We start from the raw sequence: 15,287 nt of genomic DNA, 5'->3' as shown, positions 1-15,287 counted from the left end.
CATTGGAAGTACAGAAGCAAGAAACGCATAAAACAGACCTTAAAAGGAGATTTGCAAGAGCATTCTAGAATAGTAAGCAATCTTACTATTCAATGCGAATTATGGGTATTGCTTGATGGTCATGACAAAAAGCTCTTTCCAAGAATTATGCTTGAAAGTAATGGATATATAGTTGCTTTTGGTGAATTTCGGGAAAAAAACAATAGCACTAAAAACAACAAAACTATCATCATGAACTCCTGTTTCTCGCAAGCCGGAGGTGGTGCTATATACCATATAGGAGCACACCATCAACTTTAAATATCAAACTAGCAGTTGATTTGCCCGTCCAAGTTCTACAGGACCACTGCAGCTCCAATTACCAGCTTAGCGGAGTTAGATGAAACTCAATTTTCAGTACAAACTTTGCTTCAATTATATCTAGCAACAGTACAGTCCATGAGTGACTGGTCCCTAGGTTCAGGGCAAGGACCACAAAAGGGCACCTCTTTATCATCGACAGCAGCATCCCATTTCTCCAATCTATCTTTAGTGCAAGAGCTTATTCAAGATAGCAAGCCAGCATATGAAGCTCTGCTTAGGGCCGGTAGGTGTAAACCATACCAGTTTGTGCCAAGGAGCCTTTCTTGCATGAGTTCAAACGCTACTCCATTTGCTATCTACACCACGCCCCAAAAAGCATCTTGAATCAAGAGCAAATCATCCGATGTTGCAGCAGGCCAGCTCCAATTACCATTCTCCATAACTTCAGAAACTGGGCTTGCAAGGAAAGACCTGAATCACACACAACTCGAATGGGAAATTTCTCTAGTAATGACCCTGTAGGATGCCAAGGATCACACCAGAGTAAAGTGCTCTTCCCATCACCTACTCCATACTGGACAAGAGATTTTAATTTAGCTCTGAGTTTCACGAGTTTCCTCCAAAACATAGTAAGAAGCAGCAGAGGATGTCAGTCATCCATCATAAGCACACGGATCCAGCTTCTACAGGTAGGAACCATATTAACTTTCATAATATCTGTCTCAAAGCCAATCCATGCTCTTTCCACTCAGTTCTCAAATCTGAACCGAACCACAAAATGGAGCTACAACAACTCTCAATAGCCTAAATCACCTTCTTTGGCAAGACAAAATCACCACACCAACATTAGACAATTCTATACAAGATAGGCCTAACAAGCTGCAATCTACCAGTAAGAGATAATCTTCGAGGGCTCCATCTTTTTCAAAGAGTCTTCCAGATATCAGAGGCAGCCCCAAGTACTTCTTCACAGGAAGAGAACACAGCTTTAACCCACTTCTTTGAATCATTTTCTCCAAATGTGCAAAGAGAGACACCTGAAGCATACAACTCAGTTTTCTCAGGATTCAATTCCAGCCCCGACATGTTGTAAAAAGCTTGCAAATTATTCAGCCATTGCCAGCTAATCTACCTCGTCATCAATGCTATGTGGCTCATTTACATTTCTTATCATTGTCAAGCAGGTAGCTTTGAAATGCTGCAATGAGGTCCTTTAGTGCTCAAGATTTAGATCGTATAATAATCATGGATTGATTAATGGAGGTTAATCTGTGTGTGCATTTGCGGTTTCCTTAATAATCAACATGAGAGATCTTTATTATTTCCATTTGCGTATTTTCAGGTCTATTTATACCAATATGATGTTCATACCAAAACAATGGACATGATCATTGTATATAGTTTACTTTATTAATGCGATTCACCAAGTAGTAAATTGAATATGGCGAAATCTTGACCACCAACTAACTTAATGGACAAGTTCTGTTTCCATTTTTTCAAATATGAGCTTCACGATCTATCACGTGTACATGCATAATTCCAGCAGCATTTTGAAATGGAATTTTAGCCAGCAAACTTTCTGTTATGCATATATACAGTCGACTTTGTTTGGAGCTCAGTAACAATACAGCTAAATAGAGCTGTGGACTGTCCTGTTAAAATGAAGTGGTAGGGGCAGGTAGTTTGAGTTCGTGCTGTTTCATTAGATGTTGCGGGGAAATCCTGCTAAAGCTTCATTTTTTTCTATAGATGATCAACCTGCTTTTTCGGAGGCTGAGTCAGTGTCTGGTCAAACTTTCTTTGGCCTCATCAGATGTTGTTTCCTAACCATAGAAAGTGAAGCACTTTCGGACATCAGCATGTACTAATTGCTCCTCCCCCCAACTCCACCTCTGGCCCTTATTTGAGTAAGGCTAGAAGGAATTGGCCAAATTTTGTTAGGTCCCAAGGAGGAGGGACTAGGTCATACGACGGATGCAAGCCATACGACAGATGCAAGCTAGACTTAGAAGGAAAAAATCCAATATTTCATAGAAGAATGAAAAATCAACGTGGAGGATGAACAGGAAGCTCCTAAGAACTCCAACAAGAAAATGGGAGTTTTCAAGAAATCACTCTCCAGCCATGCTCTGGTCTACACATGCTAGGCCGAGGAACTGTCTGATTTTCTAGAACTAATCAAGATCAATAAATAGGAAGAGGAGTTAGGGAGGAATGACAAAATTTATGCCACAACGATCTATATGGGAGGGCAATTTTGTTGACGCATTCCTGTTGAGAAAGTTTTCTTTCTTTTTGTCTTCAACTATAGATGAGTTTGAGGGATCCGGCACGCCTTTTTTGGAAACTTTTTGTTGCTTTCCTTCTTTTAAAGGGCGAACTTGGACACTGGGTATGATCACTACAAAATATAAAATTATATTCTGTTTGTGTATTAGCTAGCACGTTATTCAACATTGATTAATTCTTTCACTCCTGCTCTTTCTCCTTGTGCATTGAGAACCTCATTCTGTATTCATTCCGATTTAGGCGACTTATGTTGCCTCAGAGTCGGTCACTTTGCTGGTCATATCACTGAATTGCTTTATACCCATGAAGATCTCGTCTGGCATTTTCTCTGCTTCCAATTTATGTAGTTAATCATGTGATTTCATTTCTTTGTCGCAGCAAGCAGAGGCAAATATGTTTCTTTTCCTGTGCAGTGTACACGGAGGAGCGCGCCATTATCATGTTTGATGTCGCTGCACCATCGGACATACAAGAATTAATCGAACATGGCATTGGGATCTCTGCAGGTACTTTGCGGAAGCTAAAGTTTATTGCCTCTCTTAATTTTTGCCCTTATGGTGCTGCTAATCTGGTCACTTGTTTTTCTGTTACTTTGATGATGGGTTTGCGTGGAAAACATTTATACTTTTTTTTTTTTTTTTATCAATCCTATTTTATTTTTTACTCTACACTGCCCGCTTGTAGGGCAAACCCAGCTCTTGAAACATTCATACTGTTTCGAGTGGCGACAAAGTCGACGCGGAAACCAGCAGGTGAAAGCAAAGCAGGTCATGTTTCACCTGAAATAGAATCTCTGGTATCACGAACCCTCCTCTAAGAGCAACTGCAACTTCGAGAAGCTCTTCGTGTACCTCACTGGAAATTGGAAAACTTGCGTGGTAACTTATATTGTTTTCTCGTGTCGAATTCTTTTTTCCATTGTAGATCTGGCGGAATGGTCAGTCTTCTTGCACCCCAGTTTCTCAAACTTTGGTTTTCATCTTTCGGGGATATAAAACCTTCATTTTGTGGAATCACCTGCCCTTGCGCCATCTGAAGTCCGGCGGAGCAAGCGAGTTAAAAGTTAAAACTACAACTTTCCTCTCTATTGTTGTAATTGTATCTTGCGTGGCCGTGGTATCTCTTCCCAGTTCCCCTATTGTCCTTTGTCCTTGATATTCATAGAGGAGATTTGAGGCCATAATAGCAAAATACGGATTTATCTTTGTTAGTTGAATGGACCGACGTCATTGATTGTGCCATCTGCAAGAGAAAGTAAGGATAGCATAAGGGATACTTTCAATAGTCAAGACAATATACAAACATGATAATGATTAACAGATACATGCAAAGTTAGTTAATAGTATGTGAAAATTTAATTCAATTTTGAAACAAACAACTTTGCAAAACTTGTCACTATTGAAAGTCAAGTTGAAGGTGCTATCCAATAGAGTATGCTTCCTTTATTCTTACATTGGTTCTACTACTTAACAAACTAGAACGAACATTCCCACACTTCTTGAGATCGCATCCCTAGCAATACATGTAAATCAAGCAATAAAAGCAGTTTAATGCTTTAGCATGCGAACAAAACTTGAACCACTAGCCACCACAAACCCAATAACCAACAGATTTAGGAAGCAGTTACAATAAAAATTTAAAGCTATGAGAAAAAAAAAGGTAACATAGATAAGTAGATTAGCCTTTAATAATCCATAACTAGGTTGACTTGAACTGCATGTATCTATTCAGAATCAACTTGATGGCAATACAGAACATAGAAGCAAAAAGGTAATGACAATGTATTAAAAAAAACAAATCCATAAACAAAAACTTGATTGATCATTTATATTCTTGGTGACCCACACATATTGTTTCGATAAGTTCTATTTAAATTGATGTTCCAATAGCTCTTGGATGGTTAACATCGAATGATATTACTGTAGAACTCACTCTTTCACAGACATACATTCTAATGTCACTTAGACATTTAATTAAACCAGTTGAATATGTGTTGGATAATGACTCTATATGACTGCAAAGTATAACGATCAGGAATAACATAAGCTCAATATATCAAAGTGGCCTCATTCGTGACTAATCTTCACACAAAATAAAACTATTAATATCAAGCTCTACTTGCGTCTACAAGAGCTAAAACAAACTGCATTACAAAGTGGCAAAGTCCAAAAGAAATCATACCTTAATGTCGTGTTTAGTGTAGAATCTCAAGCCTAAATCGAGTCACGATTGGGTATTGGGTGAATCGGGTCTTTGCGTTGAATCAAGTCTCGACGAACCACGCAATCATGCCTTGTCTTCCTCCTGCTATGCCAAGTCGTCATCATCATCAAGTTCCCTTGCGAGCTGCTCGCAGAAATCCCCCGTTCCCTCTTGAGAGTCTTCGAGCATTGGCTGGCCATCGTCGAGCGTCACACGAGATCGCCTCCCCTCGCAAGTGTTGTGGAGGTCCCTCATGAGTTGCTCACGAGAATCCCCACATATCTTTGACAAGATTAATGAATCTTGAGCGTAATCGATCAATTTGGGGCTACGATTTTTTAAGTTTTGAAATTAAAGCTTTCATTCCTTTTGATTTGGGGCAAGAAGGGCAGAGACACACACGAAGAGCAAAGAGGGGCAGGAATGCACAAGGCTCTCCGCTAAAACACAAGTAATCAAAACATTTTTAAAAAAGGTCTCCATTTTGAATTCTGTCATCCATGTCAGCACCGATGCAGCCACATAGGCTGGGTGGCGCTAACTGGGTATTGATATAAGCATTTTTTGGGATAAATTAACCGGTCATCAAAAAATTTAGAACTGAATTGACAAAAGTATAATAAATTTAAGCTTTTTTGGTTAATCTTCTCCACTATTAGATTTCTTTAGGCCAACTAGGGCCCAAAATATAGCCCACCCATGGGCCTTTTTTACTAGACCAGGACCCAAGGCCCCTTTGGTGATGGCCGAAATTGACTTCGTGGTCCAAGGCCCAACTATCCTGTCCTTGAAGGACCACAGAAACTGGGGCCAACTTTTCTGGCCCATAGGCCTTCAGCACAGGCAATCTTCGGGATTCGTGAGACCAATCAAGGTCCAAAATATCAGGCCCATGGGCCTCAAATGCGTCTGACTTGGCCCTTCGCCAATTAAAGCCCTCGTTTGGGTCTTCTCAGTCCAGTTACGACAAAAAAAGCGGCCTATGGGCCTGTAGCTTCAGTTAAGGGCCGAAAGAAATTGGCATGGAGCCCAAAGTGGGACCAGTAGGGCCCAAAAACGCCCAGCACATGAAAGGGCCTTAATTAGGCCAAAACTGTGGGCAACTCCAGGCCTTTTAATGCCACAGTAACGGCCCAAGAGTATTAGGTATGATTGTTGACCTTCGAAGAGATTTCTATGCACACCCTGAGCCTGGATAATAGGCCCAATTTAGGGCATACCCAAGACCAATCATCAAGTCAATAAACGGGCCGAACCCATGCAACTATCGGGCCATACGAGCCGTCGTAATGCCACAGGTAAAGCCATCAAATCAAAGCCTAAGCTACTTCATTGACGTCTGGCGAGACGATAACAGAACTTAACGAATTAGCAAAAAGGCAATTGCAAATGCAGGAAAATAACCTAATTATGCCTAAAGAAAAGACCATATGCATTCAGATTAAAGGGACATAGCTGTACATATGAACAGCAAAAGTTTTAGTCGTCCTTGGTAACCTAAAAAGGAAAAACTAAAACTCTCATTACTAACTTTTTTTCGCCTCTTCTGGTGGAGCAGCAGAACATACAACAAATTTTAACCCCTTCTCGAGGGGGTGAAACCAATTAAGTGAACAAAGGAGGGGTGTCCCAACTAGGCAGTTAGTTAAGACGAAAAGAGAGCAGGGCAGATCCTATGAAAACTCAATAGCACTTATCAATGTCTTCTTTCCATAAGGAAATACTCCGAAGACGTCACAACTGCAGGTACCTATTCCAACAACAAATATGTCGTTAGCATCAGATCAGCAGTTAATGCAGAGTGTTTGTGGTTGCTGGCGGGGGGGAGGGGATATGATGTTGGAGGTATTTTGGGGCCCAAACCTGATTGATGTTCAGTTTGACCCATATATCTCACTTGAGAAGGCACAATTTGCAACCACGTCCGCCAAATCTAACTGTCATCAAACCCAGGAAGTAGACTGATTGCTCAAACTAATGATAAAAAGATGCATCAAGGATACAGCTTACTGCTCAATGCCAACCACCAACACCAACAAAGGAAAAAAAAAATTGAAGAGAGGAGAGACTGCTCACCTTAACTCCTTATCTCCAGTCTGTTTTATCACTTGGTGCACTATCATCTTGATAATCGCAACTGTTTTCACCACTACTACCTTTAGAACCAATACAAGGGGTGAGAGGAGGGAAAGCTGGAACGGCCTTCAGTATAAACTTGCGGCCACTCTTCAAGGCCACTGAAGAACTTGTATTAAGTCCGTGCAGATGATTGTGAGGAGGAGAAACACGCTTGCGACTAGGGGAGCTAACTTTCACTGATTTTGCAGCGGTCGGGTTGTCCTTCAATACTTCAGGCGTATCATCTCCCAGAATGGCAGAAAGTCCAACATCCGACATAGGGTCCTCGCAAGATTTGGCACCAACTAATTGAGTCGCTGGGGTAACTGGAGAACAATGCCAACGACGGGAGTTGCCTGCAAGGTGATTACTTACAGGAAATGCCGGAATTATTGAAGTACAGATGTTATCCATTGCTTTAGATGACTCTGAAGACGAGCCAGCCTTCATGCGGGGGCTCGATATAGGAGTAAGGCGACATAAATTCAACAATGAATCACGTCGAGGGGAGATTTCATCCACCGTCTCATTTTCTGCATCATTGTTATCTGCAACCTGATTGAAAGAACCTGATTCCAAAGTGTCTTTTTGTCCTTCCTGCAGTATGTCTCCATTATCTACACTTCCTGAAGGTCTTCCGGATTTTGCAGATGATAAGATCTTCTGATCTGAATTAGGTGACAGGATGCTTCTTGTAGAAAGTTGGGATCTCAGAGGACCCCTTCCATGGCTGGAGATGGAAAAATAAAAATCATGACTCATCAGCTCGAGAAAACTCAATTTAATCCTTCAGTTCTTCATAGAATGAAGTCAGATTTCAAGCGATTGCGAGTCTTACTCTGAAAACTGTAATGATGGTGTCTGTGGAATTAGCTGGACAGGCTCGTATGTATGGGTCCGCAAGTGATCCTTCTCAGATGCCACTCTTTGCGGCTTCTCATCATTTATGCCTTCCAAGCGTCTCTCACTAACTCTGCTGCCTGTTACTTCTCTGGTTACACAATAATCTGACAAAAACCATAGTTTAACTTTAAAGAAGAAACTATGGACAAAGGATCGCCTCTTAGATCCTAGTAAATAGAAAAGAAAACTTCGAAGTATGGCATGTCCTGCCCTCTTCTTTCCTTATTCTGACAAAAGGAAACTCAGATATCACAAGTTACCATGCCAATCATTTCAAAAAAGAAAAAGAAATGCTCACAATAAATGCTTACCCTCCTTCGTTCCATAAACATTTTTGCATCCTTCACATCGGCAATTATCTGAGCATCCAACATTAGCCTATTAAAAAGGCAGACATACGAGTTAATTACACGGATAACAAGCATCCATGAGTGTCAGTATTCTAAGATATAAAACCTGATAGCATTCACAGTATTTCTTTAGACACATTGACTTTTTGCAATTGCATCCTCTCTTATGCCGTGCTGATGCTGGTGTTGATGAAACTCCATCTTCCTGTGGAGAGTGAAGAAGATTATTAGTTGCAGCAACATAAGTTGGACTAAATCTAAAATGGAGTGTACCCTATTATTTGCTGAAAAATCCCCGCTACGTTCTATAATCTTTGGAGCAAATGCCAGCGGATTGCGAGATTCAATTTGTTGGCGTGTCTCAAGAACTGTTTGTTCATATTGAGGTCTATTAAGGCATCCATGGCATGAACAAGGTTCGACACAATACATTCCAGCAGCAAAACAGTCACAGTAACTGTTAAGAGGCAAAAACATAAGTTGCACCACTGCAGAACATGGGAGGGGAAACACAAAGTACAAGTTAATAACTTACAGTTTCAAGCATTTACTCTTCTTACAATTGCAACGTTTGCAACCATCGCCGCTGAAGGCGGCCATTGTCTTGTTCCTAGTGAACCACAGTAAGAGTTAGCAGAGTGCTTATACCACCTATAGAACGGAGTGAAAAATCAATATCTGAGAAAAGGATAGTAAACTAGCCTCTTCTTTTTGGGACTCAGTTGGATAAACTCCTCAGATCCGTCAACAACTGCTAAATCAAGCTTCCTTTTTTCACGTGGAGTATCATAATGCTCATGCGGTTTCAACAAATTCTGGCCCTCAATCTCAGGAAGAGAATCAAAACTGCAGATGTTGCAGTTTCCGAAACCTTCTTCTCATTCCTTTCATCTAAAGCCCCTGATGGAATTGTCTCGAGAGTGTCTGATGAAATTGCACTTTGGCTTGATTTACCCAGCATATGGCAGGTTTCAGTGGAGGCCAACTTTATCTCCTCAACATCCTGGTGGCCTTCCTCTGGTTTAATGTTTTTGGCTGCTCTGCAACTTACTGTTCTGGTACCAACAATGCTATTTAAATGCAAGCCAATACCCGATGGCTTGGATGCTATAATGGGAGAGCTTCCACACTGGCGATTGGCCAGGATGCTTGTCACAGGTTTGTATGGCTCACGGACTGGTCTCTTGCTGGAAATTATATTGGAATTAGGCCTAGATAAATCCAGATCTTCCATTTCTGAAGCAGTAGCCAAAGATCTTGAAGTGTCCAAATTACGTGCTGGTAAACTTAATGATCTTGAAAAACTATTTGGGTGTGCATCATCAAATTGAAGACAGCGTCTAAGCAAGCCTCGCTGATGTTGAATATTCTGCAGCAAACAGAATGGTTATTGACATGGCATAATAACAACAAGGAGGAGGAGGAGAAAATGAAGAACCCTATTAATCCTTCTGCTTGCGCTAGACCCCTGACTACACCGTATCACAGAAAACAAACTTGGCATTTTTAAGACAAAACTCCATATTGGAAATTGAGCATGCCATAATAGCAAGACGACAACTTCATGACACCAAACAACCAGCAATATGCTCCATATAAACATAAAAAGTAAAGGATCAATCTCGCGGACAATATGCTGATGAAACCTCGAGTAAACTATGTAGAATTAAATACATGGGACCGACTCCTTTATTTTGATTAAATGAGATCTTCTGTATGCCTCCCTATCAAAGTCTACACCTTTCCTTGTCAGAATTCTAGTCGACTTTGTGCAACTTACTCCTGAAGTTACAACAGATAGATGGCATTAGAAACTTGAGTTTTCGACTATCCATGAGTGAAGCTGATGACTAAGAATAAAATGGAGAGATGTGGATTTAATTTACAACAAAGTCCAATCATCATTTACAGCTAAACCTGACCATCTTGGCTTGGCTTGGTTTTCGATATAGGCCAGTGGGGCTGAGATGGGCCCAAAGGAGAATAGAAGTTGCATTTGAGGGCTTCAGCAAGCGGCTTCCTCATGGGACTTGCTTAACCTGGCCCAAATTACCTTTCCGATCCCAAACTTTTTATATTTGTTTCTGCTGACTTTTCTATGATTTAATTTCTTGTGATGGAATAATATCAGGATGTTATGAAGATAGATATATAAGCCTGATCTTGGAACTGATCCAAGCATCCTGCACAATGTTGACCTCCATGTAGAACTAAAACAGGAACTCCTGACTTTTTGATCTATAAATAGACCTCTTGCACAAGTCGTGAAGAAACTACTATAAGATTAACTAGAAAAGGAGTTCTTATTTGGTTACTAAATTGTTCTCAAAAGAGAACATCGAGAAGAGATCTCGTCATATTTACCACAATCACTTGAATAAATGCATTTACAACATCATTTTGTTTAAGATACATTCGATAAATCAGCAAAAACTAGCCAATCCTTTCTCTCATAGACAATGAAACTTTAGGAAAGACCCAACCATTACGTCAAACAAATAGTAGTCAATTTCAGAGAGGATGGACAAGCATCTAAAAAGATACATATAGTACTAAGTAACATGCTAATTTTGTTATTGTTAAACTCACTAGAAGGAAATCATGCCAAAGATAATTAGACCACTGCCATAATGGCTCTGGGTAAAAAACGAACAGAGCAGCCACCAAAACTGGAACTTCGCTTCGGCAGAAACTTCTACTCCAAATCATCACCTATACTAGATAATCCTCACACAAGATGTCACTAACTTAAAATCTTAAGCCAAAACTACTTCTCAGTGCGGAATCCAAAAATGTCAGCAAATGACAAGGACCTCAGAGGCTAATCACAGCCAAAAGACAATGATGACCTCTATTGCTTAAAGCCATAGGATTTAGGACCCTTTCCCATCGAAAGTTCAGTTACTTTACTATAAGCGGTGGTGGTGCCTTCCGAATGCATCCAAAAATCTATCCTCCACATTTTAATTTTTAACTTATCTTAAATTTATGGCTCTGGGTTCACCCATCAGAATATCTTCTAAACACATTCAGCAACCTCCCCCCCCAGTAATTGCACCATCATAGGCTCAAAGATTAACCAAATAACCAACTATCTTCATACATGTATCAGTTCTTTGCCATCTAAACATATCCCATTACAAGTACTTTTACATGGAGTATTTAATACTTAACATGATATTACATTGAACACGAAAGTCTTTTACTAATGTAATAGTGGAAAAGGGAAGCATTACTATAATGGCACAGAAAATAGGATAAATGGCCCCATTCTATAAAAAGGACTAAGCCTCCCCACATAAAGATATTGAACTCTAATGAATAGCTACAAAGAGATGTGGAGCTGGCCTTTTTAAATTTTCAAAAAAACGTTGAAAAGATAACTGCACAGAAAGCCATTGAGACAAACCTCAGGATGATGTAAATCAGCATGTTCACTTAAGGTTGCCTGTGAATCCACTCCATCTTTACATGAGTCAACCATTGGACAGGCGTCAAGGAGCGATTGCAGGTCATGAGATCCACAGTGATGGCTGCACCCTGCCAGCTGCATAGTATAATTCGTAAATTAAAGGAAAAAAGTTGCCTAAAACAAATGCTAATCCAATCTAATAATATAGTTAATGAGAAGAACTCTCTTACTACCTGAGCAACTGAATCTACGGACTGTTGCTTCTTAGATATATTTTCAACGGACAAGTCAAGCACAGTTTTGATGCATTCGATAGTTGATATGTCTCCTGCATTACGCTCATCTTCCGCTTCAGTTGGTTGTTGATTACACGTTAGCCTTTCCTGAAGCTCCTCCTGTCTTTCATCATAAAAACCTTGAGGTAAATTCCCTACCCCATATTCATTGTCCACATTAGTTTCTTGGCCAAACTTCGAGAGGTCATCCACCGAGTAAGTGACATTACTCAGCAAACAGTTTTCCATTTCTTTCCTGGAGTGGCCCACTAAATGAGCAGAATTGGCACAATCAATCTCAATAGGATCAGCCAAGAATTCATCTATGCACCCAGAAGAACTACATGGCTGAGCTTGTGAAGAGTCTCTGGAACTAAAGTTGCCTTTATCATGAGTAACAGCTTCATCTCTTGCTTGGGCAACATGTTCATTGGGCGACTCGGAAGCCTCTTCAATTTTGTCCTTACACTGATTTTTATGACGCGATAACTCTTCAATGGACGGCTGGACAGGTTGAATCCTGTAAGTACCAAGGAATTTGCAGTCAACTATATATCAATGCTGTTCTAGAATTTGCTAACTAAGCAACCGAGACAATTCAAAAGTCTCACCTGTTCAAGAAATTGGCCCCACGCTGTAAGTTTACATGTGGTGAAGTAAATACAAGAGGAGAAGAATTAAGTGCAGGGAAAACTTGCGGAACATGCGCAGCCTTGACTGGATTTATCGGAGAGAGGTTCTTGACAAAATTAGAGAAAGGGGACTCCTACAAGTGAGAGAAGAAGCTAAGTTGCACATAGCATCAATCAGAAAACATCACAACTATGCCCAAAAAGCTATACATGCGACGCATACATTGTTTTCCCCCAAATAATCCTAACGATGTTAGCATATGAAAGTGATCATTGGCTAAATATTCGGTACAAAGTAAAACAAAAGCAAAAAATTGTCGACAATGCTCAGGGGCAGCACCAACATCATAAGCCTAGCTAACAGTTGTCTTGCCTTTTGATCATAATTGAAGAGATTAAACGCTTGGGAAAGAGGATCTCCAATCATGCTTACACAATTCTACAATGCCTGTTTTCCAAGAGCTGAAGTACATTGATAAGATCTAAAACTGAACACCTGAAAAACGTCAAATGCCTCAATGTACTAATCTGATATCATCTTCCTATATCAGCTTAAAATTTGCACCTGCCTTACAAGAAAAGCTAAAAAGTCGAGAACAGCATATAGAAAATCATGCCTCACTGTTCCTGTTCATCCCAAACTATCTCACAAACGCTTATCAATAGATTTGCCTAATTGAAAGGAACCGCTTCGAGGTCATCAACCGAGAAACCATCGCATCAACAGAATGACAATACCTCAGTCCACTGATGACCTACAGTTGGACACACATCACATGATTTCGCAAATCTGCTCGAATGACTTCCAAACAGACACTATTCCATTAACGACACGAATGCAACATCCGAGCAAATGCACGCAGACACAACACTCGAGGGATTGCTCCACCGAAGACTCTAGTATCACACTTCCGACCAAAATCCAGCAACAGAGCTCGAGTTCATGTTGAGGCTCAACTCACTTCTCCAGGAAGGCAGAGAGCAACGAGCAACAGCAATCGAACCATCAAACACCACTCGATTGCGAACCAGACGCGACCACAGAAACCGAGAATCGGAGCGTGAAAAACGAACCCCGAGGCGCGTTCAGAATCAAAAATGAGATCCAGCAACTCATCAGAAACAACCATCAAACACACCGATTCCCCCCAAAAAACAAACGAACGAACAAACAAACGAGAAGCGAAACCGCGGATTACTTGAACCGGAGGAGAATCCGACGAGGCGCGAGCACAATCAACAACCGCCGCCCCCTCCGCCGCCGCCGCCGCGGCCCCGTCGTTCTTCGTCTTCGCGGCAACATCGGGAGATTCCATGGCGGAAAACCCTAGCTCGAACGCTGCTGCTGCTGCGGCTCTCGCTCCGGCGTTACTTCGAGCTTCTCTCTCTCTTTAAAAAAAAAAAAAAAAAAAATGTCTTGGAATCCACCAGCTGCTGCTGCTGCTAGTAGTAGAGAGAAGGCGTTCTATGGAAATGAGGTTGTTCGCGTTTTGGATTTTTTTCTCCTTTTTTGCTCGACGGCATTTCTCTTTTTTTTTTTTATTAAGTCGGGAGGTTTGTTTGTTTGTTTTTGTTTTTTTTTTTTTTTTTTTTTGGGCGCTCGATGAATGAATGAGCGGACGGGAGGCTGAAAAAGCGGGCGTTTGAAAAGCGGGCGGGAACACTAGCTGTTGTTCCCTTCAACCCCCCCTTCCCCGGGCCGAATGGACCTCTATTGGGCCGAATGGTATTTGGGCCTGGTGCTCGGCTCTCGGCCCATGGAGGGACAGCGTGATGCGATTTTTGACCCCTCGTTTTCCGTCGAAAGGTTTTTAGAAAATTTGAATATTTTTCGAAAATTTACGGAATTAAATTTTCGGTAGGTAAAGATGATGTCGTCGTGCATATGTTTTCATAAAATTTTAGCTGGTCTACATGCATTCAGCTTGTAATCAACTCAAATTAACGAGTTCTTGGCAAATTAGAATGTATCATATAATGAAACTATGTTAATATGGCTTATTATCAACCCATTTTGAGCGAAACAAAAAACATGGTTATCAGTTGTGATCACTTAACATCGATCACAAAAGCAAATTTCGGCAAATTTCTTTTTCTGTTTTCTTGGGCCGGAAAAAGGAATTTCGACATGTTTGATAATGCCGATAACTCTAGAAATGACTAGAAAGATTGTTGGAGATTAGGTGGTGCCAAAAGTAATAATTGCTTAAGGAAACTAATTCCAAATTTCTAAACTCGAAGTATCGAGTAACATAAAACGCATAACAAAAACGGGCCCAAAAATACTCTGTATCACTAATCGGAAGATACATCATGCATCGAAACGACCTTATATTCCACGGATGAAATGCATGTGAGAGAGATCAAATGGACACGATTTTCTTCACAAGAATAGAGCATTTTCATTCTTCTCCTTTTTCCTTTTTAGAATACACAATTCTATACTTCCACACACTTAAAGAAAACAACACATTCTTTTCTCTTTTAAAGAAGTAATCCTCAAAATAACTGTATTGTCGGTTATTTTCTTTAAATTGTGAGTTATGGGCTCTTTTGAGTTATGGGCTGGGTTAGCCCAACATGGGCAGCCTAATAAAGAAAAAACTCATCATCCCTCACTTGCTCATAATGGGCTAAATATAATTCTTTCTTTTCTACAATATTCATACTAGCAAATAATTTGTGCGACTAATATACTATGAGAGCTCGTTGACATACATATGTTAGTAATATATAACAACTCAAATTGGGCATAATCATTAGGAGAAGATCTTGTATGTTGTACCCTAGATTAATTGGTCAC

At 40.5% G+C, this 15,287-nt stretch overlaps 1 protein-coding gene across 1 annotated transcript; it reads right to left on the bottom strand.

Moving 5' to 3' along the window:
- Nucleotides 1-6,202: 6,202 nt before the first annotated feature.
- On the bottom strand, nucleotides 6,203-13,800 carry LOC104437689 (protein tesmin/TSO1-like CXC 4). Its single transcript, XM_039309771.1, has 14 exons — nucleotides 13,684-13,800; nucleotides 12,464-12,618; nucleotides 11,811-12,372; nucleotides 11,575-11,712; nucleotides 9,152-9,534; nucleotides 8,868-9,011; nucleotides 8,701-8,775; nucleotides 8,439-8,622; nucleotides 8,272-8,370; nucleotides 8,127-8,193; nucleotides 7,751-7,919; nucleotides 6,871-7,642; nucleotides 6,658-6,731; nucleotides 6,203-6,544 (listed from the first exon to the last, which is right to left on the bottom strand). Exons 1-12 carry the CDS (start codon nucleotides 13,798-13,800, stop codon nucleotides 6,880-6,882), a joined length of 2,856 nt encoding a protein of 951 aa, XP_039165705.1. The 3' UTR covers nucleotides 6,203-6,544; nucleotides 6,658-6,731; nucleotides 6,871-6,879.
- Nucleotides 13,801-15,287: the final 1,487 nt, after the last annotated feature.

The sequence above is a fragment of the Eucalyptus grandis genome, chromosome 3, assembly GCF_016545825.1.
Source record: "Eucalyptus grandis isolate ANBG69807.140 chromosome 3, ASM1654582v1, whole genome shotgun sequence".
Lineage (NCBI taxonomy): Eukaryota > Viridiplantae > Streptophyta > Magnoliopsida > Myrtales > Myrtaceae > Eucalyptus > Eucalyptus grandis.
The sequence above is the reverse complement of the archived record's forward strand: the minus strand, read 5'-3'. Positions and strand labels throughout refer to the sequence as shown.

Excerpts from the sequence above, each read along its gene's own strand:
- LOC104437689 (XM_039309771.1), bottom strand. The coding sequence starts at position 13,800 with ATGGAATCTCCCGATGTTGCCGCGAAGACGAAGAACGACGGGGCCGCG. Across the intron at positions 12,619-13,683 it reads CGGATTCTCCTCCGGTTCAA|GAGTCCCCTTTCTCTAATTT; the intron begins GTAATCCGCGGT and ends TCTCACTTGTAG. Across the intron at positions 8,776-8,867 it reads CTGAGTCCCAAAAAGAAGAG|GAACAAGACAATGGCCGCCT; the intron begins GCTAGTTTACTA and ends GTGGTTCACTAG.